This window comes from Zonotrichia leucophrys, chromosome 3 (genome assembly GCF_028769735.1).
Source record: "Zonotrichia leucophrys gambelii isolate GWCS_2022_RI chromosome 3, RI_Zleu_2.0, whole genome shotgun sequence".
Lineage (NCBI taxonomy): Eukaryota > Metazoa > Chordata > Aves > Passeriformes > Passerellidae > Zonotrichia > Zonotrichia leucophrys.
In genome coordinates, this window is record NC_088172.1 from 102,006,850 (window position 1) to 102,034,525 (window position 27,676).

A 27,676-nucleotide genomic window follows, 5' to 3' on the forward strand; every position below is an offset into this window, starting at 1 on the left:
TATGGAGGTGCTGCTTGCCTGGTTGATTGAAGGCAGCTGTTAAAGCCAAAGAGAAGCAAATTGTAGTCCTCTAAAGGCTTTTCTCCTATTCCTCTGCCTACAGACCTTTTGCTTTTATAGAAAATGTGTCTCCAAGTATTCCCTGTGTTTCTGCAGTCACTAAAGTGGTGCCAGAGAGCTTGCTGTGGTAGCTCAGTGCAGACCAGGAAAAGTGGTGTCATAATCCAGTTGTCATCAACATGTGATTTATGGTCTTCTGCAGTATCATGGGTCCCTGGAGATCTCCACTAACATGGATTTATTTAGCTTTTGCCAGTATGTGCTGAGCTCATCTTATAAACTGCCACCCTATAAAATAATTTCTAACTCTCAATCCATATTTATCTTATTACAAATGGCAGCAATATTTCACTTTAAACCCCTGCACAGTGCAATAGGAATAAGCCTAGCACCAATAAGCAGTAAATAAAAATGGTCTCCTTTACTCTGGCTCTTCCTTATTAATTGCCTCATAAATAATGAAAGGATGGAAGGACAGGGATAACTACTCCACATTAAGCATTTTTAAAAACATGCCCAGAGGTACCTTGGGAATCAGCCCCATTCCATTTGAAGGACCCACCACAACCTTTGGGACTGCCAGCCTGACTCATCCTTCAAGGAGCAAACAGGGGTGAATTAAATTAGGGCTTCTGGATTAACCTTTCCTTCTCTTTGGCTGCTCTTAAACACTCTGAAAAATATGTTCCAAGTGCTTCCATAAAGCTTCTGTGTGCAGAACCACCCAGGGGTGCTGCACGTGGGTAAACACAGCCTTGGGAAGGTTCTGTGGCCCAGCTCAGCTTTGTGTGCTGAGGGTGTTTTACCAGGAGCATTCCAGCAGGTGCACCCTGCAAGGGCCACACAACGTCATCTCACTGTGCAATTTGCAGCTTTCTTGTGTGTTTTGGCAACAGCCTGAACTCTCCTGTGGGCTTGAAATGAGTGGGCCACATTCTGTCCATAGCATGTTGTGAAACCCTGCTGGCTTCAGAATGTTCTGTGTGTGTTTAACAGGTCACAAAAACAAGGAGATGTGGAACTTCAGTGAGCCCATTAAATAACACACTCCAAAATGTCCTTTGAAAGGCAGCAAAGGTCACACACCACAAACTTCCCAGCACCTGTAGTCCAAAGAGGCTCCAGAAACCACCAGTGACAGTTTCCATGAAATACCTATTTAATTTCCTTTCTCTGTTGTTTTTTTTTCTGACCAGACATAGGAAGAACCGTGAAGCAGCCAGTGAACTTTTGATGAGACTCAAAGATAACAGGGATCTCCAAAAGTTTCTTCAGGATTGCCAAGAGGTAAATCATGGCCTTTCACTTTTATTGCTGAAAGCTGCATCCTGCAGAGGAGCATTCTTACTCCATATTTTATGAGGGCTGGAATGCTCAGTCATCCAGCAGTATTTAGGAACATAAAAAAACCCTGACCATACCACTGCAAAAAAGAATGTTTGTTTTTTTCTTTTCTCATGAACCAGATTTTCTTTTGTCATCTAAGCTAAAGACATAGAAAACTGTCAAAAGCAGTGAAGATTTTCTGCTGTGATAGAAATTATAACCCTGTGGAATATAGTGGGATTAGCAGTGTACCTACTAAAAGTTTTGTCTGCAGCTGTACAGATGGATGTGGGATGTAGGGGATTTCAAGTGATTTCTAGCAAACATCAGTCAGAAGAATAGGAGGTTAAGAATAAAAAAGGAGAAAGATTAAGCTGTGTCATTTATGTGTGATTTACCTGATAGTTTACATGTGTTTAAAATTGTTAAGTATTATAACATTTGAAAAAAGAAATTCTTTCCAGATTTTCTAATCCCTTACATGGACTGTTTACACTGAAGACAGCATTTTAAAGTTTAGAATACTCTTGTTCCTAGCACAAGGAATTAATCAAGTAATTTTCAGGTTATTTCATGGAGTACTGGCAGATAATAAAGAGCTTTGCCTGTGAGGTTTTGATCAGAAACTGGGAAGTGATATTTGCTGCTTGGTTGCCTGGATTCAATCTGTTTCCCAGCATTGCATAAGCTGTCCATGAGCTTCAATTGCTTCTTCCTTGGTAGTTAAAACATGACAGATTAGCAAAAAATGTGCTGTTATTAGCAGCAGCTTCTTCCTTCCTCTGTGCCAGCTCTGGTTCAAAGATCCCCTGGCTCTCAGGGCTCTCCTGGCCCCAGTGGCAGTGTGGGTGTGTTCCCTAGGATCTGGTTTTTCCCCCTATATCACTGGAAGAAAAAGGAAAGCATAAAAGCTCCAGTGTTGGCTGCCTGAATGCCTTTCCTCTCCCTTGTTTCTCTGCAGCCACTAAAACATGGATGTCTCGACTGCACAGTTCAGACAAACTTACAATTACCCAAATGTCAGGGATTTCTCCAATTCTCTTTAAGATGAATCAACTTTGGTGATAATTGAAGAGCTGTTTCTTGAGAAAACTTAAAATTTACATCAGTGTGGGGCCTGCTGACACCTCTGTTGGGCTGGAGGGTTTGTGGTGAACAGCGCTGTCCTGTGGGGTGGAAGGGAGCCAGGGCAACACCTCCCCCTTGGCTTTTTCCTCAGCACTGCCTGTGGAGCTGGGAATTGTTAGGGAGCAGCTTTGAGCCAGTCCCTGCTTCACCCAGCAATGATCCCTTGGCCTTCCTGCCTGCTGCTGCCTTAGGGACAGCTTCCCATCTGTGTGCAACCTGAGGAAAGGCAGAGTGTTTTCTGCAGCCCCTCCCTTCCCAGGGCAGCCACATTGTCACTGTCACCCCTCATCAGGGGCGGCCTCCTGCCCCTCACCCTTTCCTGCAGAGCTGGGGAGGAGTGTGGCACTCCAGAGCAGTGGGACAGTGCTCCTCACAGCAGCCCAGCAGTGATAACCCCCCTCTGGGGTCACAGCTGAGGGAAAACAGCAGATTTTGTTGTGGTGAGGAGTCAGAAACACTGTCACAGGTTAGCCCTGAGTGCTGCTTTTCCAGCTGTTTCTTGCCCTCATCAATATGAATGTGTAAAATAAACTTGCCAAGTGAATGAAACAGTGACAGCAGAAAATTCCAAGTGGAGGAGATGTGATAAATGTTACCATTTAGTTTTCTTGGATTTCCTGCTCTTTCTCAGCTCACCTTCAAGGGAAGAGTTTGCAGCTGACCTTCCCTGTGAGTGCTTGGAAGCCCCAGCAGTGTCTGGGCTCATTTCTCCAGGGCCATGGTGAAAGCTCTTGGCAGACTCTGCACTCTGAAGTTTCTGTCCCAGAGTGTGCTGGCAGGATTTGCCATGTGAGCCTCCCTGCAGGAAGGGCTGGCAGCTTGGCTCCTGGCACAGTCTGGGAGTGCAGCAGCACTCGGAGCCTTTCCCCCTGCCTTGCTGCTGCCCCAGGCTCACAAGGATTTGTCTCCATTTCCCTTCCTTCCTGCAGGCTTGGCACTGCAGAGTGGCAGCCAAGAGCAGGAACAGGGTCAGGTGTACAGTTGCAAAGGATGGAGGAAGCCTCATTCTCTCCTGGTCTTAACAACTGCTGGAGAAATAAATACTCCAAGTGTGATTTTGAGGCAATTTAGGGAACTGTATTATTTTTTTTAAATCTACTTTCACACTCAAAAGTACTGATTTTTAGTGCCTGTAGTGGTTGCAAAACCCAGATTTTAGCAGTGAGCCCTTAAATACTTGATCTGCATTTCTGTGCTCGGAGGGGTTTATCCCAGCAGGCCCTGGCTGTGAACCACAGGCTGTCCCTGCCTTGCCTTCCCCCAGCTGGTCACAGGAATGAGCCAGCCTCTCCTTGGGAAGCACTTCTAAATCCCCAGAAGCCTTAATGCTGTGGCTGAGTAAAAGCAAACAGTGAAAGCCAAGCAGTGCAATTTGCAGAGCAGAGCAGCTGTCTCCTCCCCAGAAGGGCAAGAGTAAAACCACTAATTCTGGGTTATATCCTAATCTCCATGTAGACTTTGACTGTTCAGCAGCACAGAAGCCTGTTCCAATGCAACCTTGTACCTACAGAGCTCTTCACTGACATGAGCAATTTTCTGTTTAGATCCAATGAGGAGTTCCTTTGATTGCTCTGATAAGTTTTCCCTTTCTGGGGAGATTTGAGGAACAATTGAAATTTTAAGGGGCAGTTGAAAAGAGAGTCATGAGTGATGAATGGAATTTGTTGCCCTGTGTCCTGAATACATATCAAAAGCCTCTGTTCCTCTCCTTTTTGGGCTGCTTGCTCACCCAAGTGCTGTTCTGGAAACCAAGCTGAGATTTGTTTTGACATTTTCCGCTCTAAATATGCAGAAAATGGACCTTTTCAAATTCTGTAAACATTCCTGTGAATGTGGTTTTATCCACACCTCAGGGATAGATGAGGCAGTCAGACTCACCCTGGGAGGAAATGCAATGTTGGCTGCTAGGATCATTTTCACATTCCATTTGCACTTGGCAAATCAACTGTCTCTTAAAGTATTGCTTTTCTCTAGTGGTGATATGGAAATTGTCCCCAGTGCCTTTGTACTTGCTGAAAATCAGACAGAAAACAATCTTGGATTTTATATAATGGGAAAAGGAAAGTCTCCAGTACCAAAACACTCCTGGAGATTGGATAAATAAACAAATTACTTATGTAAACCTATACAGAGAAAAGACTGAGGGGAAAAGGTGCAAATGTGCTGTGAATTAATGGTACAAAACCATCTGTAAGAACCTCCACAAAACCATCTGACCAATAAGTAGTGCACATTTCCCTGTTTCTCTTGCTGTTGAACCTGATTCTGCTTATCATAGAGGTGATTCCTTTCTGCTTGAATCAAGGGTTATTTATGTGCTGGAGATGGATGTTAGAATTGAATTGTTAAAGAGGCAGATCCTTGGCTGAGCCCTGAGTAAATCCCTGAGTAAGAGCAGTCTCTGAATTCACACGACTCTTCTGTAGAGGCATCTCTTTATTCTTGATCTGGAGGCATTTTGCATTATTTCACACCAGGAATGTTTCCTCACACCCCCATGTATTTTCCTTTCCAGCTCTCCCTCTGGATCAATGAGAAGATGCTCACAGCCCAGGATATGTCCTATGATGAGGCGAGGAACCTGCACAGCAAGTGGCTGAAGCATCAGGCATTCATGGCAGAGCTTGCATCCAACAAAGAGTGGCTGGAGAAGATTGAAAAGGTAGGTAAAGAACATCCAAAAAATGCCCTTATCTTCGTCCAGGGTGCTTGTGCACAGAGATGGGATCTGTTCCTCTGCAGAACTGGTCCTTAAATCACCCCACAGCTGAGATTTCTGGTGGGTTGTGTCTCCATTCAACCCATTTTATTCTTCATTGATGTTAAAAGACTTTTATCCAAGACATTCACTCAGACATTGGCTAAGGTGCCAGTTTGGTTTTGTCTAGTCCTTCCTATCTGCCAGAAGGAAGGCAGAGCCTAAATTTCATACCCAAAGGGTAAGTGGGGCAAGTGTTGGGATTTGGGCCAATGAAGTAGAAGCACTTCCTGGGAAATAACAGAATATAGAGAATAACTGAGTTTATTCTTCTGTGCAGCTAAGCTGGCTTCCATTCATTCAGAACTATAGCCAAGCTGACTTTCCCCATGCAAAATTAGGCCATGAGGTAAAGAACATCCAGTTTTGTGATTAATTAAGATTCACAGCTCTGTATCAAGTTAGTTGAAGCTTTAATATGCTGTGATGAGCTGTACTTCCCCCCCCACCATTTCTCCTGTGCAGCTCTGGAGCACTGAGGAGTCTCCTCTTCAGCTCTGACAGTGGGTTTCTGTTCAGTGTAAGTTAGCTTAATTGCTCATTTCCTCTCCCACTTTGGCACTCCATATCCCATTAGAGGCTTTTCTGTGATCTACAAATAGCAGTACCCTTTAATGGTGTAATTAGAAGGCTGCTCTTGGTACTGGAAGTTCCTTTTTAGTGATGCTAATACATCCTTCTCCTTTGCCTCTGAAAAATCAGATTGCAGCAAAGCACCAGGGTTGTGTACAGAGTTGTGGCAGTCCCTGGATTAACATTCACATGGAATGTGCTGGGTTGGGGGCAGCATTCCCATCTGCACCCAGCTGAACAGATAGATAGGGATAATTAGAATGGAGACAATATTTCCCAAACTCTCCCAGCATTATGCTGGGTGTTCATGGTTCTCTGGTGATGTGGCCCCAGGGGCTGGGGCCTCAGGAAATGCAGTGTGGGCAGCTCTGGCTCCCTGCTCCATCCTGCCTGAGCCATGGCCCCAGGAGCTCCCTTCGGGGAACATGTGCAATGGAGAAGAGAAAGGAGGCATTGCTTGACCTTCCCAGTGCTAAAATCCCTCTTCCAGGCAGCAGAGGGACCTGGGAGCTGATGTTCTGGAAGGAGTCACTGGATAATTGGAGATAGAAAATGAGTGGTTGATGCTGCCAGCAGATGAGAAATCCTGAGTGCTTATTAATCAGGATAATTGCCCTAACGGGCTGTGAGTGCTCCCAAGGAGGTACCATTTGGTTGCTCTTTGCTTTGCAGGAGGGGATGCAGCTCATTGCAGAGAAACCAGAGACTGAGGCCGTGGTGAAGGAGAAGCTGACAGGTCTCCACCAAATGTGGGACGAGCTTGAATCCACCACCCAGACCAAGGCTCAGCGTCTCTTCGATGCCAACAAGGCAGAGCTTTTCACCCAGAGCTGTGCAGACCTGGATAAGTGGCTGAATGGTTTGGAGAGCCAAATCCAGTCGGATGACTACGGAAAAGACCTCACTAGTGTCAACATCCTGTTGAAGAAGCAGCAGGTAAACAGAGCGTGGGGTGCAGCAGGCAGGCAGCAAATACCTGCAATAAAAGGAATGGGTAGGGCAGGCTTTCAGTTTAGAAAAGAAAGAACTGCTTTTCTTTCTTCCTATTCTTTCATGTGTCTTTAAGAAGCACAAGAAATTCATCCAGCAACAAATAGTTATTAACAATAGTTATAGTTATGGACAATAGTTACTAACATGGTAAATCCTCACTGACCACCATCTGCTCTCCCTTCTGAGGAAGCTGTTGACATGCCCTAATTGTATGAACAGCTTTCACCCTGGTTTTCAGGACCCTTTTGCCATGTTTCTGTTTAGATGCTGGAGAATCAAATGGATGTCCGTAAGAAGGAGATAGAGGAGCTGCAAAGCCAGGCAAGGGCTTTGAGCCAAGAGGGCAAGAGCACAGATGAAGTCGATGGCAAACGCCTTACTGTAGAAAAGAAATTCTTGGAGCTGCTGGAGCCTTTGAATGAGAGGAAGGCCAACCTGCTGGCCTCCAAAGAGATCCACCAGTTCAACCGGGATGTGGAAGATGAAATTGTGAGTACCAAAGAAATCCCATTCCCCAGCCAGTAGGAAAATGTTGGAATATTGCTGCTTTCTGCAGCTTGTGCATGCCAGCCTCTCTCTGCTGTCCCAAGTGTATCTGGGGTTGCTTGAAATCCTGTGTACTCTCTCTTCCAGTTGTGGGTCGGAGAGAGGATGCCCATAGCTACATCCACTGATCATGGACACAACCTCCAGACTGTGCAGCTACTAATAAAGAAAAATCAGGTGAGTAGGTGCTGTTAGAGCTCTATACCTGCTACTTCTCCTTAGTGCTGACTCATTTGGGAAGGAAATGTTTGGGGTAAAACAATGGGTGCTGTGGCATGCCCACAGGGGGTGGCATGACCACAGGGGGTGGCATGACCACAGGGAATGGCACAGCCCCAAGTTGTCCACATGAGCTGATGGTGGGTGTTTTGCTGCCCCTCTGAAGTTAAGACCCCTGGCTTGTATTTTCTTTTCATTTGTGCATCATCTCATGAGTCAATTTTCTCCCATGTAGACCCTTCAGAAAGAAATCCAGGGTCACCAGCCTCGTATCGATGACATTTTTGAGAGGAGTCAGAACATCATCACAGAGAGCAGCCCCAATGCTGAAGTCATCCAGCAGAGGCTTGCAGACTTGAAGCAGCTGTGGAACCTCCTCATCGAGGAGACGGAGAAGCGCCACAAGCGCCTGGAGGAGTCTCACAGGGCTCAGCAGTATTACTTCGATGCAGCCGAGGCTGAGGCCTGGATGAGTGAGCAGGAGCTCTACATGATGTCAGAAGAGAAAGCCAAGGTGAGCAGCTCCACACTGACACTACTTTGGCTTTAATTGCTGTGCTGGGGTGAGGCAGGTGATGTAATTTGGTGTGGCACTGTGGAATGGTGACATAAACAAATGTAACTTCCTGGTGAAGGCTCAGGTGATGATGGCTTCTGCCTGTTCTGACATCTGTGATGGTGTGCAGGACAGGCTGTGCTGTATGGAACCAGGGAGCATCCTCACACTGCAGAGGGCAACTCTGTGCCTGCCTTCACTGCAAGGCCAGGATTTGCCAGTGTGGTCCAGTTAGGTCCAGTTTTTTGTTAGTTTTGGTTTGACTGCACAACACACCTGGCTGTGGAACAGAGCCTGGTGGTCAGTCAGCTACCACTGTCACCACCTTGACTCCCAGTGACCATCAGCTTTGACTCCCAGCTTCACACTATACCAAAGAGAATGTAAACTCCTCTTTTCCAAGGAGGTGTTAGTGCTGGAGCTTGTTTGTTATCAACATAAATGCACCATGTTTCCCGCCCTGGTAAAATAAAGCTCAGCTTTATATCAGAAGAACACATTCCACAGGTGTTCAGTCTCCCATTAAAAATGGCTTGTTTTCTTTTTATCTATTGCAAATAGCTCACAATGCAAAATATTGTGTTGTAAAGATTTATTGACAATATCAGTTAACACTGAGAGTAGGAGGCTGGTTTTCTTAGCTATAACAGTGCATAAAAAGTTTCAGTTGGAACTTCTCCAGACACTTTGCTGGAGAACCCATTGGCATGGACTGTGTAGAATTTCTTTTCTTTGCCCCATGCTGTTGTTGAGATGCCTGACAAGTGGTGTGTCTTAATCTGTTCCATGTTTCTGAGCCCTGCATCAGTGCTGTGGAAACACCTAAAAAGCTTCATAGAAAAGGAAGCTCTACATGCTCAGTGCCCAGCTGATGTAATTTTGTTCTGCACCCCAGAGGGATGAATGCATTATCTATTTCACTCATTATTTTGCTTTCTGGGGGTACTATTTGCTGTGACATCAACTATACCATTGGCAGGAGGACTTCTCTTCAAGCTGTACTTGGGAGCAGCTCCTTATAATTCTTGCTGTCATTTTCTGTCACCCTTTCAGGATGAACAGAGTGCAGTGTCCATGCTGAAGAAACACCAGATTTTGGAACAAGCAGTAGAAGATTATGCTGAAACTGTGCACCAGCTTTCAAAGACCAGCAGAACTTTGGTGGCAGATAATCACCCAGAAAGGTATTCACTGCCATTTTTAATTGGCTCATGAGTTATTTTAGGAGTTCAGTCCCTTTGGGTGGTTCTGGCACACAAAGACCACCACAGAGAGTAAGAAACTCAGAGGCTCGTACAGAGGAAGAGGAGTTTAGCCTCAGTCAATTCAAGGTGTCACCCTGATTTGGCCACAGACAGGGTCAGTATGTGCAGCTGCTGATTTCTGGTGGTTCTGGACACCTGGAGACCTGTCCCCTGTGCAGGCTGCAGTGTCAGGTCTTGGCAGCACTGCTGAACATCACAGAGGCAGAGCAGTCCTCAGGCCAAGGTCCAGATCTGCTCTTCCAATCAACTCTTCCAATTAACTTTAATGTCCAGCAGAGAAGGTCACTGTCATTAATCCTTCTGCAGTGCTCCCCAAGATCTGCCTCTTCTCTTTGAGATTGCAGCAGAATCAGCGCCTGGAATCAGATGCTTTAAACATGGGCACATTAGCATCTTACTTTTGGTAAATTTATCTCACTTTTCATAAATTGCTTTCCCTGAGGGAGAACTCAGGAAGCTTAAGAACCATTTTGCTGTAAGAGCTGCAGCTCAGCAGATTGAATTCTGCACTGGCTTCAGCTCCAAAGCTGATTCCACTCTGAGGCTGATGTATTTAACTGCTCAGGCTGGAAGGTGGCAGTGGCCTAGGCCAGACACACTCTGCCTCCGGTGGAAGGTTGTTATTTAACTCTAAAGCACTCTCTGGTGGTCATGAATGCTTCTGATGAGAGCACATTTCCTGGCTGAGCTGCCTGAGTACTGGAATAACATCATCAGCTCCACAAGGCAGATGGAAGGCACTTTGACAGCTCTGTATGGCTCAGACAAAATAGAGGCAAAAGATACAGCAAGTAGAAATATTCATCCCTTGTGCAAATGCTGAGCTTTAAGGGGTAAGAAACCCATGAGTGCTGCTGAACTCTGAAGCAGAGTTTAACTGAGAAGGAACTGCTCCCTGCCTCAGCAGCTCAGATCCTGCCTGTAGCTTTGGGAGAAGACACTGGTGTGATGGAGAGCTGGATTCCAGCTCCCCTCTCTAAAGCCAGGGGTTTACAGTGCAGGACAGACAAGGTTCCCAGCTAATGCTGTCACATCCAAGTCAGATTCCTGCCTGCAGCAGACGTGCATTCTGTGGATTAAATACCCCCAGGGACTTTTATTCCCTGCAGTTTTCCCCACTGGGTTTTGCTTGCAAGGGCAGCGCAGACTCAGCGCTGTTTGCTTTTCCAGCGAGCGCATCAGCATGCGCCAGTCCAAGGTGGACAAGCTCTACGCGGGCCTGAAGGACCTGGCCGAGGAGAGGAGGGGCAAGCTGGACGAGAGGCACCGGCTGTTCCAGCTCAACCGCGAGGTGGATGACCTGGAGCAGTGGATTGCCGAGAGGGAGGTGGTGGCAGGGTCCCACGAGCTGGGCCAGGACTACGAGCACGTCACGGTGAGTCCTCGGAGGGCCTCTCTGGTGCTGCTCACAGGGGTGCCTTGGCTCTCTCAGCTCTCCTGTGTCTACAGCGCTGCATGAGGCTCTTGCTGTGCCTTGCAGATGCTGCAGGAGCGGTTCCGGGAGTTCGCCCGGGACACCGGGAACATCGGGCAGGAGCGGGTGGACACCGTCAACCACATGGCCGACGAGCTCATCAACTCCGGCCACTCGGACGCCGCCACCATCGCCGAGTGGAAGGACGGACTCAACGAGGCCTGGGCGGATCTGCTGGAGCTCATCGACACGAGAACACAAATCCTCGCAGCCTCTTATGAACTGCACAAATTTTACCACGATGCCAAGGAGATCTTAGGGCGTATCCAAGACAAACACAAGAAACTGCCCGAGGAGCTCGGTAGAGACCAAAACACAGTGGAAACACTACAGAGAATGCACACGACGTTTGAGCACGATATCCAGGCCCTGGGCACCCAGGTGTGTGGCAGGTGAACTGTGGGTGTGGGAAGCTGAGCTGCAGAATTTGCTGCTGCCCTTGGTGCTTCCCACGTGTAGTGCTGTGGGAATAACCTCACCTGCCTCCTTTCCTTATCTGTCTGGCTGCTGCTCTGTCATTGCATTCAGTTATTATCTAAAGTAGCAATCTGTAAGTACACAGGCTCCTCAACATATTGGCAGTTGTTGGATGTTATTCTGTTTCCTGTCCTTCGTTGAAGAAGAAATGAGAAAGGCAGAGAGCTTCTGTATTGATTTAAAGTACAAAATATGAAGGAATGTATAAGCCTGGTTGGCTTTTTGAGGTTTGGTTTTATTTTGGTTGGTCAGTTTAGGGGTTTTTTTGTTTTTAAAAGAACCAAAAAGCCCCAATCAAACCCTTTGTGTCAGGTTTATTTTTCCTTTCTGAGAGGCAAAGATCTACACAGAGGCTTTCTGTCTTGGTTATCAACCTGGGCATTCTGAATTAAATATGGACTTTTTTGGTGTGTCCTGAGAGCAAAAGAGATTCAAAATCCACAGTTCAAGCTAAGATTTTTAAAAGCATCCAAACCTGATCTAATTCTGAATCTTTTGAAGCTAAGGTGTGCCAAGGAGAAAGTGGCAGCTGCTCATACAGCACAGGGGGGATTCCAAATCAAAATACAACATTCAGCTGCCACAAGGAGAATTTGGGAAGGGAACAAGTTGCTTAAGGAATGAAGGAATTACAACTGACTGTATTTATCCCAGTAGGTCAGGAAAGAGCTGCCAGCCAATTCTCTATTACGTTGCAATTTACACTAAAACAAAGGAGATAGAGCAGGCATTTGATTTTCCAGGTGTTTTACTTTCAGAAGCTGTAGATTTTATACTGAAAATGGGAGACATTCACAAAACATCAATCCCAGTCTCTCAAAAAGGTAATTATAATCAAGACCTAAGTGAAGGAATATGTAATCACAGCACAGAGCTGTGGAGAAGGCACTTAGGATAATTTCTGGGTGAAACAGCCAGAGCACCAAGGTGGATCATTTTGAGAGAGGTCTCTGTGCCTGTTGGTAGAAGGCTGTTGATTTGATGTTAAAAAAATTAATTATTAGATAAAAGCTAATGGAATGTTTTCTGGCTTGCAAAATATGGAAAACAGTCAGGAATTAGCATTTGCCATCCCAAGACAGTGTTTGAAAGGAAAAGATTTCTAATAGTAGAAGGTTCTTGACATTTCCACATTTTCTTCTCTTTGAAGTTATTATCTACATTTTTGAAAAATAACCTCTATCAGCTGCAGTAGTGGTTTGGACACTGAGTTCCCAGGTGCTTTTGTCCCTTGTGTGAGAGGAAGGGAATTTGATGATGAAAATGGTCCCCATTTGCCCTGACATGTAACAGACACTTGCTTTTGGCACTGTGTCTCACAGGGAGTTCAGGCAGGAGCAAATCTTTGCTATTTTGGGGGTCCCTTGGCCCTCCAGTGTTCTCTGAGGGATAATACTGGCTCACCAACAGCACAGCCCTTTCTAGTGTGAACAGACCAAATCCATTTGCAGTGACTTTAGGAGGCCCCTGAGGTGATGAATGAGCAGCTGAGTGTCCCTGTAGCTGTGACTCAGGAGTGGCTGTGTGTGTCCCTCCCTGCTGCAGGTGCGGCAGCTGCAGGAGGATGCAGCGCGCCTCCAGGCTGCCTACGCCGGGGACAAGGCTGATGACATCCAGAAGAGGGAGAACGAGGTCCTGGAGGCGTGGAAGGCACTGCTGGATGCCTGTGAGGGCCGCAGGGTGAGGCTGGTGGACACAGGAGACAAATTCCGCTTCTTCAGCATGGTTCGGGACCTCATGCTCTGGATGGAAGATGTTATCCGGCAGATAGAAGCCCAGGAAAAGCCAAGGTAAGGCAAGGCTTCCTTCTCCACCCAGAGATAAGGCTGCAGCTCACCTGAGGAACCTCTGTATCACTGAGGGTGGCTTTCAGAGCCTGCTGCTGCAGCATCTTGCTCCTGTGGGTGGCTGCTGGAATAACTGCCATGGAAAATTGTACCCAGAGAGACTTGGTCTCACACCGGGGTTATTTGATCTCTGATTCAGGCCAGAATGGTGCTGTTCCTTGGGACAAGCTTCCTGAACTACAAAGACAATGTAGCAATCAATTTTTTCCATATGGAGTTGTGGGTCAGTTTTAAAAATGTAGCAGCTGTTGAATCTGAAATCTGTGTTTCTGCTCATTTTAGGGATGTTTCATCTGTGGAACTGCTCATGAACAATCACCAGGGGATCAAAGCAGAAATTGATGCCCGAAATGACAGCTTCACTACGTGCATTGAGCTTGGCAAGTCTCTGCTGGCCAGGAAACACTATGCATCTGAGGAGGTACCGTGCTCCCTGCACACAGCCATGGGCTCCTGGGGGTTCTTCACAAGGCAGAAACCTGCCCTGTGTCACCCACAGAGTAATGACAAGTGTCACCTTAGGCACAATGCACTTAAGTGCTGTTGGGAAATCAGGGTATAACCTCACTCTGGCAATTCATGGTGGGTAACAGAGGTGACATCGAGATTTAAAGTGTCATTTTCAGCCCAGAAAATGCAAAGTTGCTGCATTCCATTCTGCAGAGAATGGCTCTGGGATGGAAAGGTGTCTTCCTTAAGCAAGGGCAGAGGCAGCTGTGAGACAGCCTGAACTTCCTGCAGGGGAAATGGAATGCTGTGGAGAGGCCTGCTAGGGGAATGAGCAGGAAAATGTTTGTTGTGTAGGGACTAAATTCAAGGAATATTAAGAGAACCATATCCAGCTGCTGAAAGCCTTGATTTATTTCTGAGGTGTCCAGGCCACAGGATAGAGGCTCAGCCCTTGCTTCTCCTGCCTCCCTTTGGGGAAGGGAAGGTAATCAAACATTGTGAGGCACTTCCCTCTCAGGAAGGGGAGAGCTTCTGCAGCAGTCCTGAACAGCATTATTATTATTATTATTTTGCATTATTCACTGGGAAAGGGCAGAAGATTCAGTGTCTGATTGCACTATTTACATTTGTTTGCCCATTACACCCTTTTATCAAATACTCTGTGTGCTGTAGCTTTTAACAGACACTGAATGCTTATGCAAATGTGATATTTTAATGGAAATGTCACATTTATTTATACTTGGAAGAGAAAAACAGCTGTTGTTTGCACAGTGAAGTCACTTCCTGAGGAATTTGTGCAGTGTCTGTCAGTGCAGGGTTGGGGGGAACTGCTGCCTGGTGCTTGTGTAACAGCCCTGCTCTCTGCTCTCTGCTCTCCATCCAGATCAAGGAAAAGCTCCTGCAGCTGACAGAAAAGAGAAAAGAAATGATTGACAAATGGGAAGACAGATGGGAGTGGCTCAGACTGAGTAAGGACACCCTTGGATTTCTTTTGGGATGGGCCATATTTAACTTTCTGCATTGTGCCTTTCTGAGCGTTGAAAAAAACCTGCAGCTCCTCACTTTTGTTACAGTGCTTGGAAGTGTGTTTGTGCTGGAATAGCTGCAAGGTTCACACCTGTTTGTTGTTAAATAATGAATTTGAAACCAAGAAACCCCCACCAAAGGTCTTGCTCTGTATGATCAAACTTGGAACTCGATGCAGTAGCTCTACTGTATTTGCAGGTGTCACATTCCAGTTTCTATGCTGAAAATAGTAGGTTACACCAGATTAGAACAAAAAAACACCCTAAATTTGCAAAATGCAAAGCCAATAGGAGAAATATCTGTCTTTTCAGTGACCAGTTTCACTGAACTTAGTTCAGGGGAATACTTAGCCAAGTGCATGTGCTTTGTTCCCTGAGCTGGGTTTAGATAAATCCCAAAGCTACCACAGTGCTCATCTTTGTGACATTAATGGCACTGCCCCCTGTGCCCTCTCTGCTCAGTTTTGGAGGTGCACCAGTTCTCCAGAGACGCAAGTGTGGCTGAGGCCTGGCTGCTGGGCCAGGAGCCCTACCTGTCGAGCCGTGAGATTGGGCAGAGCGTGGACGAGGTGGAGAAGCTGATCAAGCGGCACGAAGCGTTTGAGAAATCCGCGGCCACCTGGGACGAGAGGTTTGCAGCGCTGGAGAGACTGACCACGGTGAGTGTCTGAACCCCCTGGCCATTCCTGCTGCTTTGGAACAGCTCCCAGCATCACCAACTTGATCTTAATTTCTTGGTTTTTTGTTGATTGACCTCAGCCAGCCACACAGAGCCTGAAGTTTCCTATTTCTAGCTGTAATAAAAACCCTCTCTGGTTAATTGGAACTCAACAACCTCCAAGGAAAAAGCCTAAATGATAAATGACCTTAAGAGTCAACAGGAGCTGTCTCAGGCCTGGGAGTGATGACCCAGAAGGAAATTTCAGAGCTGAACAGTTGGCTCCAGCCCTCTGCTGTATTAGCTGGCCAGTTATTTTTGGTTAAAGACGACAGTGGTGGGAAAGGGGCAGTGACAGTGATGTTTGTTGTGTTGTGACTGCTCCAGTGCAAGGCTGTATTGTCCTCTAGGAAGACACAATGAGAAAAAAAAACCCAAACTCCAATTTGAACACAACTGCAGTGTCAGTCCTTAATGCTTGGAGAGCATTTTACCATATTTGGAGAACAATTTGGCTTTAGACACTACAGCTGAAGTGGCCTGGGTTTTCACACACACTGAGTGTCACAGCTGCAGACAAAAGGAACTGGAGTTTCTCAGCATCTTCACAAATCAGGCTGGTTTTATGGAGATGGGTGATTTCAGGGATTCAGACAGGAAACATTTTATTTCTGTGTTTGGCAAGCAGACAAGAAGATGTCACTTTTGGAGATTTTAATAACTTGGGCTGTTTTCTTATTTGTCTGGATGTTGTTCTAATAGGATGAGTAGGAAAATAGACATGGCCACTGGAGAGCTGCTGTCAGAGGTTCTGATGCTTGTGCCCTCCCTGACAAATTCAGTGCCACAAACTCTTTTAAGGCCTGATGCCTTCCAATTTGATCCCCATTTACTTCAATTTCAGTAATGTTCCAGAAAAACATACAGAGTTGTTGCTAGTTTCTAGAACACCCCACAAAAATGAGCAGTGTTTTTAAATAAGAAATGTTTCCTCTCGCAGCTGGAGCTGCTGGAGGTGCGTCGGCAGCAAGAGGAGGAGGAGCGGAAGAGGCAGCCGCCCACTCCGGAGCCCAAGGTTGCAGAGGATGGAGACTCCCAGCAGCAATGGTGAGCTGGACTCTGCACTTTCCCTGGGGAACCCTTGGGCTGAAAATGTGCTGTGAAAGGAGAGGAGCTTGTATGGGTTTGTAACACGACCCTTGTTAGGAGGCTTGGTGGTTTGTGGGGACAGGACATCTCCCAATCCCCTGAATTCTGTGCCAAGCTCCCATTTTCCAGTTGTCACTGCTGAGGCATCCCTGGCCCAAAAGTGGGAATGCTGCTTTTGTCCTCTGGGGCATGAACTGCAGTTCCTGAACCAACTTGGCTTTTTTCTTCGATGAGCATCATTTACAGATTTTAAGCCATTTAGAAACTGCTCATGTGATAGGAGGAGGTTTATTTGTAAGGTAATTGTCAATAAAGTCTGGTTAAATCTCACATCACACTGGATTTATTCAGTTGGGCCAGAGGATTTTAGGAACATGCTTAGATTTCTTAATTTAATATTCTGTAAGAAAATCTCATTTTGTTGAACGAGGTGAGTGACTTCCAAGAACCTTATACAATTTCTTTTATTTTTCCTCTCTCCAACAGGGATGGGACAAAAGGAGAACAAGTTTCCCAAAACGGTTTGCCCTCAGACCAGGAATCTCCACGGGTTAGTTACCGCTCCCAAACCTACCAAAACTACAAAAACTTTATTAGCAGACGGACAGCCAATGACCGCTCGTGGTCTGGACTGTGAGCCACAGAATCACTTGCAGCAACAGAAACCTTTTTTCAGTATGGTTTACTGGTACTGGTTTAATCTTTTGGCTTCAGATTTCCCTGCTGCTTTTCTCTTCCTTCCCATCAGTTGACTTTTATTTAATTAGCAGCCCCTTGGACATATATTTGCTTCACTTTAATCTTTGTTTATTTGAATCTCCTCACTGACACTCAGTTGCTTGAAGGTGACACATTTATTTCATGTTATTTACTGTGAGTTTTTCATGTCGCTAATAGCATTAAGATTTTCCAGCGAAAGCCTCCTTTAAATGAGTAATTGAGATGTAATGAGATTACATCCTAATGAAGAAGAGCACTAGGACCTGACAGGTATGACGCATCGAGTTATACTAACAGGTCTCAGCACGGCAACTTTATTAAATCAGCTGCATTAGCAAGAGTTATGTACCAGGCCAAAGATAATCCACACGAGTGAGCTGGGCAGGAAGGGCTGGGAGGGGGGGAGTGTGACTGTGGACAAATAAAAGCCTTAAGGTTAGTTTGTATAACATTCCATGCAGAATGGACTCATTGACTGCAGAGACAAATAAACGTGAAATAAACCATTCAAAACCAGTATCTAGATTTATCTGGGAGTTTAGTCCTCATGCAGGGTTGTGATCTTGCTGTGTTGGGGCCCCATTTGGCCTCAGTCCTGTCCAGGTGGCACTACAGCAATTCTATTTCTGGGCACCAGAGAGGCAGGGGTGTAAATGAGAGTAGGGTGTAACCCCTTGGGGAGAGGATGTGATGCTTCCTTTACAAACTAAATAAAATACACTGTCCAAGATCCCAGCTCTTGATTTTACATAGGTGCAGGCTGAATGCTCCATGCCTTACTTGCTCCTTCTTGACAGGGGTGTCCCAGTGGAGTCAGGATGCATGCCAAGAATCCTCACGTGCAGCCATGACAATGCCAGTAAATGTCCCTGGAGTTAAGGCAACACAGGAGCTGGCTCTGGCTCCCCTCCCTCCCCTTCCTGCAGAGCCTCCTTGTTTCAGTTGATGCTTTGAGTGAAAGGACACTTCTCTTTGTTGCTGAGCCTGGCTCTCTGGGGTCACATTCAGTGCAGGAAAGGCTCCTGGCAGGCTGGGATCTGTGCATAGCAGGCAGTGCTGCAGAGCAAACACGAGTCCCAGCCCAGGGCTCTGGCAGGAAATGCCTTTCAGCACAAGTTTGGCTTTAAGAAGCCCATCCTAGTTAGATCTGAGTCTGCACACAGACTCTGCCAATGCTCCCCAGTACACAGCAGTTCCACCTTTCTCTTTCTGGAAATAAAACCTTTTGGTTCTTCTTTAGCATTCAGTCCTGAAGTGAGCTGTTGTACATTCTAATGTTTATAAATTCTCTACAGTTGTGGCAGGGAATGTGAGATGATCTTCAAGCACATCCCAGATAATCATCTTGTTGGTTAGCACAGCCTTATACATCACCTGTTTGCTTCTTTTGAAATTTTATTTTATTGCTATGCTACATGATGCATTTCCATGTTCATCTTTGCCATCTGCACTTCAGTCTTCCATGAGAACTTCCAAGCTCAGTTTGTGGAGTCCTGTGTTGCAGTACCTTGGGTGTACAGAGCTGTGTCAGTGAGGCACAAGATGTGCTGCTGTTGGTCAGAATTTTGGTTTCTGACAACTGGCTGAGCAGTGCAGCTGGATTGTTCTGTGTGGGCTGAGCTTGTGAGCTGAGAGCTGTGATTGAAAGGGTGTGCCTCAGTAACTGTACTTTTGTCTTTCCACTTCATGATGCATGTTTTGTTTTTTTGTTTTTTTCTTTTGTCAGGATAACAACATATAGCTTCTTAATGCTTTTAAAAATTCCATGTGAATTTATGGGGATGCTCTGGTGGCTGCCCTGTGCCTCCAAAGTGTGTCAGTTCCCAGGGCAGGATAGCTGTAGCTTCAGACTCCACCATCTGCAGAGCCTTCACATGTATTTTGGTGAAAAAGTAGTCTGTAGAAGGAATTTATAGAGATAGATTTTTTTTAAATTTGCATTTGTACACTTACATAAAAACTCCACTTTTACGACTATGAAGAAAAAGTAAGCCATTGATTAAGGTCATCATTTCAGGCAGTAGAAGAGTAGGATTTCACCTATTTATTGCAGCCTGTGGGTCTGGCTGAAGGCATTAGGAAGGTCCTTTTGACAGAACAGCCTAGAGGTTGGCATCTCTTTGCCTTGTAAGCAGGCAAATCATCTGGTTCTTCAGCTGTGGGGCAGAGCCTTGAGTCCATGAACTGAGCAGATGTTGCTTCAAGCACTGCGAAATCCAAAGGGGCACCTGTGTCATTGTCACCACCTGTCTTGTTGCATGTCCCAGTCCTGCTTTAAAGAGTTCCAGAGTAGCCTGTAGCCACTAAAGCACTTCCAACTAACCCCTCAGGCCCCACTGAGAGAACTGTATCATGTACAGAGACCTATTGTGTTGTAACAGGAGTTTGCTGTTGCTGTTTGTCCTCCGTGGCGTTGTCTCCGCATGCCCCACGCATGTTTCCATTGAAGTGTGTTCAGCTCCTGTTTTCTCTCCGTTTTCATGACACATCCTTTGCAGAGCTGTTCATGATTTATTTTGCTTGTTTTCTGTTAATTGTAGATAACACGTGAAAGGAAATAAAACCTGAAAGAGCGTCAGAAAAGCTTTTCATAGCCCTTTTACAACTGGTAGAATTTGACGTAGAAGGTGCAGGTCTGATGATGTAATTAAAGTTGGCAGTTACTTCTCAAAGCCAGGGTTGCAGCACTGAATTCCATATTGTTTCCCATAAAATCTGTTGAGCAGCTGTGCAGTGGCTGCTGGTTTGAAACTGGTTTGGTTAACCTCAGATTAGGGGTTCTAGGTACCCCCAAAGCAGTTCTGTTTTCACATCTGGCTGGTACTGCTCCAGCAAATGCGCTGCTTTCTGTGCCAGTGCAGGGGCCAGGTACTTCTGGGGAGTTTATTTAAGCTGTGGAGATGAGTTCCTGTGGGCTGTGTGATTCCTCAGTGCTGGTAAGAGGTGTCAGGTCCCTCAGACAGGGCTCCAGCCAGCAGCAAAGCGGAGTTTGAGGTTCAGGAGCTGTCACTGGACAGAAAGGTGTGCAAACAGCTCTCCTTGTTCTTGAAGGGCTCTGTTGGCCATGGGTGGTTGACATGGGTGATGAATGGTGACTCAGGGGTTGTTCATTCCACTACCTGTGTTCTGGCTGTGTTTGGATAAACTTCAGCCTCATCTATTTACCCTCTCCCCCACTTTAATGCAACATTTTTGTTATACTTTGAGATTTAGGTACAAGCAGTGAGGGTTGATGGCTTAGATTGATCCTAATTGTGAAGGGGCAGTGTAAGGCTATGTGTGTTTAGGGACAGGGTAAACCAGATCTGACTGAAGTGCAATGTGAGCTGTGATTCTCTCCCTGTTTAAGGGTGTAGTAGTGTCTGTACTCTGGAGGTTTAGGTTGCTAAAGGCAGTTAACCAATCCTTCCCATGGTCAGAGCAAGCTGACACTCAGATCTTTATAGGCCAATGGTGAGGTACAAGGTGTGAGGCACAATAATGGATATTGGGCAGGTATAAGAAGTTCTAGCAAACAGTGGCAAAATTGAGTTTGTTGCATAATAATTTGGCTGCTTTTGATTTGTCCAGGCCATGTGCAGAAGTAGGAATGTCTAATTATTGTGCCATTCACAAAAACCTGCTTGTCTGCATAAAACCAGTCCAGAATGTTTGTAATCTACTAGAGCATTAGCAGCACTGAGCTTTAGTAACTTGCTAATAATAATACTACACACTGGTTGTGTAACTCCTGAGCTGCTACCAACGGCTCTACACGTCAAAGTAATGGTACAAGAAAACAAAAAAAAAAACTGGGACCAAGCTGCATTTCAAAAGCTTATAGCCATTAGGATTCCAATTTAAATGATTTTTGGATGAATGGCTCCTGAAGACGTCGCCAGCTTGACCAGTGAGAGCTGCTGGAAACACGGCTGCTCTCTAGGCTATCGATCCCAGTGCGCCAGGCAACGCGACCAACAAAGCAAGTGATGGGCAAGGCCTTGGTTCTGTCTTTGTTTGGGGGTAAATAGCTGTGTGATGCTGTGTGACTGTGGTGGTTTTCAGTTCCTTTAACCAAAATCCAATCCACCTAATAACGCCAGTCTGAACCAGACCTCGATCAATTGACACGTGACCTCATTCCCCTTGTCTTTACGATCCAATATCCTAACTGGGATGGTGGAGATGCATGGTGTAATCTTTCTAATTTCTGCATGTTTTGATTTTGTTGTGTCACTAGGGGAACGGGGAAAGCGGGAAAGGAGCTTTTACAGAAACAAATCAATTGCACACATTTTTGTAAATGCTCCTGGGCGATTGTGACATCTTTCTCTGCTGACTCATAGTTAATTCCTTTTATGGACCTTTAATGCCCCAGTAATGCCATAAATGTATTTAAGGTGGCTGATGTGTATAACTTCTACCGTTCCTCTAGGTTTGCAGAAAGTGTGATTGTTACTGTTCCAAACATTTGAGTACTTAGCAACAGAATTAAATGCTCTCATTCTAGGAATAACAATATATAAAAGAATTGACCAGCAGAGCAAAGCACAGTAAAATTCACACTGATGTTCAGCTGCTTTTATTTTCCCGTCTCTCCACCTATAAAATGGGTACTAATCCATTCCTACCTTCTAATTTCCTTGGCCTCCTGTGTCTCCATGGAGTGCGAGAAAGAACTTACTGGCCTGTGTCATTGTCCAGGCAAAGTTTATACACAGCCACGTTGTGCAGGGTTACAGATTAACTGCAGAATGCCTCAGTGCTGGGGGCTTCTGGCTGAACGTGTTCTCCACTGTTCCTAGGTGGCAGAAACTGCAGAAACCAACGAAATGGTGAATGGAGCTGCAGAACAGAGGACGAGTTCCAAAGAGTCCAGTCCCATTCCTTCCCCGACGTCCGACCGCAAAGCCAAGAGCGGCGTTCAGGCCCAGACTGCTGCAACCCTCCCGGCCAAAACGCAGGAGATCCCCTCGGCCCAGATGGAGGGCTTCCTACACCGCAAGCACGAGTGGGAGACACACAGCAAGAAGGCCTCCAGCAGGTACAGTGCCCCATGTGGAACACAGGCAGGGCAGCCAGGGCTCTGCCCAAGGTGGCACAGAACCATCTCCAGGCTCCTGTTGCTGTAGGGCTGAACACTGCCCATGGGGAGCTGCAGTCTGGAGATATTTGGTACAAAAGGCAGCCTTAGCCACATTTGTCAGGTGGAAAACTGAGGCAGAGAGATACCACGATTTGCCCACTCCACATGATGGATTTGTGGCAGTAGTGGGATTTGATTCCAGATCTCTCAAGTTGTATGTTACCACAAGAAAAGAAAACCACGTAGGTGTAAGTCTAGAAATGTTCATATTCTTCTGACATTTTCTATTTGCACATTACCACTTTCCACCTACTCTGTAATCTGTTCAGCATGAACAGAGGACTATTGGTGCACCGTAGTCAGTTCCACTCCCAAGGAATGTCCTGCAGGTCTCAAACAGGCACAACTTTGAGATTTGTCTGCGCTGAAAAAGCTGACTGGGGTCCTTTGTGACCTGAGAGAGCTTTTGAAACTAGATTTATGACTTGGCTGACAAGGAAAATGTTCACAGCAAGTGCTGAGCTGCAGCAACATCTGTGGGATTTGGTAGGAGCCAAAACACTTGGCAGAGCTGAGGTCTCAAGTGAGTGCAGCAGTACCAGGATTTTTGTGCCACTGGAGTTGTTCACACCAGACAACACCTTTGAGGCAGTGACAGCCACCAGTACCAGTGTCTGAGTATTCCTATTTCGAGTAATTGTTAATTTTCACAGTTCTATTAGAGAATGAGGTGGATGATGCCACTAAGAGTATTTGTGTCAATCAAGGATTTCACACACAGCCCGTTCCATTCCATTCATCATTTTGCAGCACAGTGAGAATTCCTTCTACAACAGAGCACTGCCATTAAAAGGTCAATCATTTTCTGTCTCAAGAATGCAAAGTACCCAGTCTGCCAAACAGTCCTCCCACTGTGAGGACAGGCTGATGCGCTGTCACAGGGAGCTCTGGGAATCTTGGTTCCCTTTGGCTTTTGTCTCAAAGCTGTGTTTCCATGAAAGAATTCCTTGTCTGCAGTTCATGGGACAGCATAGGCTGTATTCACATCCTCACCCAACCAATCTCCGTTAACTTACAGAAGTAATGACGTTTGGTTTCTCCAATTCTGCAGGTGAGGGCATTGGATTTATAACTGCTCTTGTTGTTTCCCATGTCTCAAAGGTCATGGCATAACGTGTACTGTGTCATAAACAACCAAGAGATGGGCTTCTACAAGGACTCAAAAGCTGCTGCTTCTGGCATTCCTTACCACAACGAGATCCCCGTCAGCTTGAAGGACGCAGTCTGCGAAGTCGCGGTCGATTACAAAAAGAAGAAGCATGTGTTCAAGCTCAGGTACACCTGGGGCAGTGCCCAGCCCTTGGGGAGCCATGGTGGGTGTGTTCAAGCTCAGGTACACCTGGGGCAGTGCCCTGCCCTTGGGGGAGCCATGGTGGGTGTGTTCACTGGGACACCCAGCCAGGAGCTGACCATGAATGCTAACTGCAGCCCTGCTTTTCTGAGCAAGCTCTCTCTGTCCCTGAGCTGTGTCTGTTCATCAGAGTGAGCAAGCACAGGACAGTGCTGCAGTAATCAGAGCACTTTCATCTGGGACAGGACCAGATGTGTGTGCCTGCATTTCACAGTGCTGGGTTTTTCAGCTGCTCCCTCTGGAACTAGTGGAGAGCAGTGATTGTGGTTCTGCTCTTTTCCAAATCAAACCTCTTGTTTAATTTTTTCTGTGTGAATTTAGGAGACTGCTGAACACATCTCACATATTCAGGTCTGGAACATACAGTTACAGAGCATTTCACTCAAATGTGTGAAGACTTGTTGCTCAAAAGTTTAAAAAAAGGCTTTTCCTTGGGAAGATCTTTGTTTTACTGAACATTATTCTAGTGCCAACAGTTAAAAAATATTTATCATTACACAGCTGTGATGTAATCCTGTCAAAGGCTTACTTTATAAACTAATTGGGTCACGTATTCCAACACAGCTGTTTTGGGGTTTTTTGGCAGAGCAGGGGTGGTGGTGGTGTAATTTTATATTGGTACAGGAATCCTCTAAAGATCAGAGAATCCCTATCTGGGGAAAATTTGCTTTACAGAAAATATATGTGGAAATATATAGCAAATATTTAGGGAAATGTACCTTTCTTGAAGACAGGCCTGCAGCTATGTGATTCATCCTTTAGACTATTTTAAACCTCTCTGAATTGCTAATGGAAGTATATGCTGTTCCAAATCCAAAGTTAGGCAGGGAAACCAACTGCCCTTTTTTCCCAGTGCTCCATCACCTGCATCAGGCCCCTTGGTTACTTGCATGTAGATATTTTACTGTTATTTTATTATTTAATCCTTAATTTCATTTCATAAAGAGTTGTTAAAATGCTTGATTTTTGTTGGGAAAGATGGGGAAACCTGCAAGAGAGCTCCTGCTGCCCCTGCCTCCTGTTCCTGCTTGTTCTGGTGATACTCAGTTGTTTTTTCATTTCTATGTATCATCACATACATTGTTAAATGTATCCCATTTACACCACCCGAGTAAAATCAGCACAGGAATCACACAGAAGGGAGACTCTGGGGTTTACTGTGAGGAGAGGCAGCTGCTCATCACTAAAAGTCAGAGCAGGACCTCGAGGCAGCACCACCACAGCTACCAGAGCAGAGCAGCTGCACAATTCTGCAGGATTTCACAGGAGCCATGAAAACTCTGGGTGCTGCCTGTGACATTTTTCTTTTGAAAGTATTGAGCCAACTTTGATAATGTGTTTTGCAAAGGAAAAAAGATGTACCTGAAAGAGCAAATACTGAGCCAGCAGCCACATGGGAACACCACCCTGAGCATGTCCAGAGCCCAGAGCTACTGCGTGCATGGCTGCAAGTTGTTGGGGGCATTTGTCAAGTGCAGTCCTGTGTGCCTTGGGCTGCTCATGTGCTGGAGCCAAACAAGCAGGAGCTGAAGCACTGTGACCACTCCTGGGCTAAATTTGTGATGGTGTTTTCTTTCCAGATTGACCGATGGCAACGAATACCTCTTCCAAGCCAAAGACGATGTAAGTGTGTTTTCCTTAGTTTGTTACTGTGCTCTCTGTGCTGCTGGGCCATGGGGAGAGGCAGCTGCTGAGAGCTGCTGTGCACTCTGTGTGTGTGACAGTGTTCACAGGGGTTTTAGGATGAGGGAAGAGACGAGAATGGTGACTCCATGTTTCAGAAGGCTGATTTATCATTTTATGATATATATTATATTAAAACTATACTAAAAGAATTGAAGAAAGGATTTTATCAGAAGGCTGGCTAAGAATCGAAAAGGAATGATAACAAAGGCTCGTGACTGACTGAGACAGTCTGGACAGCTGGACTGTGATTGGCCATTAATTAGAAACAACCACATGAGACCAATCACAGATGCACCTGTTGCATCCCACAGCAGCAGATAATTATCGTTTACATTTTGTTCCTGAGGCCTCTCAGCTTCTCAGGAGAAAAAATCCTAAGGAAAGGATTTTTCATAAAGCATGTCTGTGAGGTGTGCGTGGGTGATGCACAGGCCCAGGGCTGCTCAGGTACAGCCTCTGGGAGGTGTCTCTGGAGGGGCACAGCCAGGGGAATGAGCTGGGGCTGGTTTTCCTTGCATTTCCACCCATGTCCGTTCCCCATTGCACTGTTGTGGGAGTCAGAGGGGTGTGCTGGTTGTAACAGTTCTGTGCCTTTGGGGCTCTTGAAGGAGGAGATGAACACGTGGATTCAGGCCATCACATCAGCGATCTCTTCAGACAAAATCGAAGTGTCCCCGACCACCCAGAGCACTCCAGCCTCCAGCCGTGCCCAGACCCTGCCTGCCAGTGTCACAATAACCAGCGAGTCCAGCCCTGGCAAGCGGGAGAAAGACAAAGAGAAAGACAAAGAGAAAAGATTCAGCCTTTTTGGTAAAAAGAAGTGAATTCCATCTCCACACACTGCACTTCTCTGACCGTTCCAGTGGAATTCCAGCATGCGAGCTCAGAACCAATACGTTACTCTCTGTGCCTCATGTTCCTCAATGTGATTGACATTTTTTTATTTATAGAGCATTTTAAAATAAAAAAAAGCCAACAAAAAAAAAAGAATCTAAAGTTACAAACGTATGAGGTGCATTGGGCAGCTTCTGTAGGAGAGGGAGGACCAGGTTTTGGGGGTTTGTTTTTGTTTGGGTTTTTTTTTTGGTTTTGTTTTTTTTTTTTTAATGAAGTTAATGTAGATTAGATCTTACTATTTAAACTGTTCCTCAATTTTGTGAGGCTGTCTTGGAAAATAACCCACTCCTAGTGCTATTGGTATGCAAGGCAGCGGTGCTTTCGAATCTACTGTGCACACGAGAAACCAATGTACAAATTCTCAAAGGCATTCACTTCCAGTTAAGGTTGTTATGCTGAGTCCTGGCTAGTAGAGCCTTCCCCAGCAATTCTAACAGGAATTCAAATGGTAGTGTGTTCTCTTTGCTGTAACAGAGTGCAGGTTGACTCACAGCCCGAGGTTTGTTTAACACCACCCGAAGCGTCCCCGCATCGAGTACGACAGATAAGAATGTTGGTGTTCAAGATGGATTAACAGGCTGGTACAGTTTTAAATAAGCTGTAATTTCAAATTTCTTTTTTTTTTTTTTTTTTTTTGCCGAAATACATTATATTGTATGTTTCAGATAATTCTAGTACAAAGTATAATAAGACTAGATGTATAATAAACCCTTTAAAATCATCAATAAGTGTAAAAGTGGAACTGAAGCATTTACTGGAAAAGTAATGTTACTCAAATGGTTACTTGCTTGTCAGCTGCAGCACTGTGTGTTATAATTTTGCTACATTACCTTGCTCTTTGATACATAGTGTGCATTTCTGTCACTGTAACTATTGTAATGAAAAATTTTCATCTTACTGCACAATCAAAAATTACATTTAATAGGAATGAACTTTCAATGACTGGGCCTGTAGTCAAGAGTAGTACTGGAACTGGCTTTCAGTTGTATCGAACTGTACCTCTAGACTTTTACCCTATCTGTTAAATATATGCGATGTCATTAAATGCTTTTAAAACTAAATATGCTGGGTAAGTTTCTTATTTCATTTCTGACAATGTTAAATCATAATTTTGAAAGAGGATCAAAAATAAAGTTATTTTAAAATGTCATCTCTCCTGTGCACTGAAACTGATGTCTTCAAATGTAATTCCATTCTTTTGTGCGAAAGTTCATTCTGAAATAGTTGTTTTCTCTCTTCCCACTTTTCTTTCCCTTCACTTCCCACCTGCCCTCCCTTTTACCCTGCCTCCCAAATTAAGTGCCAAAAATAAAGAGAAAAGGAATTAAATTAATATTTTGGATAATATTCTGATATAGATACTTTTTGTGGGAAGTGAAACCGGCAGAGTGGA

General features: G+C 45.5%; 1 protein-coding gene across 3 annotated transcripts in view; it reads left to right on the plus strand.

The window, feature by feature from the left end:
- The window catches only part of SPTBN1 (spectrin beta, non-erythrocytic 1), a 115,959-nt gene extending 88,526 nt beyond the window's left edge, over positions 1-27,433 (plus strand). For all 3 annotated transcript variants that reach the window (XM_064709680.1, XM_064709679.1, XM_064709678.1), the window contains exons 18-36: positions 1,257-1,347; positions 5,030-5,176; positions 6,518-6,781; positions 7,103-7,327; positions 7,472-7,561; positions 7,839-8,117; positions 9,213-9,343; positions 10,595-10,799; positions 10,905-11,279; positions 12,921-13,165; positions 13,505-13,643; positions 14,556-14,640; positions 15,160-15,356; positions 16,356-16,462; positions 16,991-17,054; positions 22,009-22,247; positions 23,451-23,624; positions 25,281-25,323; positions 25,995-27,433. In XM_064709680.1, the coding sequence (XP_064565750.1) occupies positions 1,257-1,347; positions 5,030-5,176; positions 6,518-6,781; positions 7,103-7,327; positions 7,472-7,561; positions 7,839-8,117; positions 9,213-9,343; positions 10,595-10,799; positions 10,905-11,279; positions 12,921-13,165; positions 13,505-13,643; positions 14,556-14,640; positions 15,160-15,356; positions 16,356-16,462; positions 16,991-17,054; positions 22,009-22,247; positions 23,451-23,624; positions 25,281-25,323; positions 25,995-26,210 (3,316 nt within the window). In that variant the 3' untranslated portion in view covers positions 26,211-27,433. The remainder of the gene's footprint in view (positions 1-1,256; positions 1,348-5,029; positions 5,177-6,517; positions 6,782-7,102; positions 7,328-7,471; positions 7,562-7,838; positions 8,118-9,212; positions 9,344-10,594; positions 10,800-10,904; positions 11,280-12,920; positions 13,166-13,504; positions 13,644-14,555; positions 14,641-15,159; positions 15,357-16,355; positions 16,463-16,990; positions 17,055-22,008; positions 22,248-23,450; positions 23,625-25,280; positions 25,324-25,994) is intronic.
- Positions 27,434-27,676: the final 243 nt, after the last annotated feature.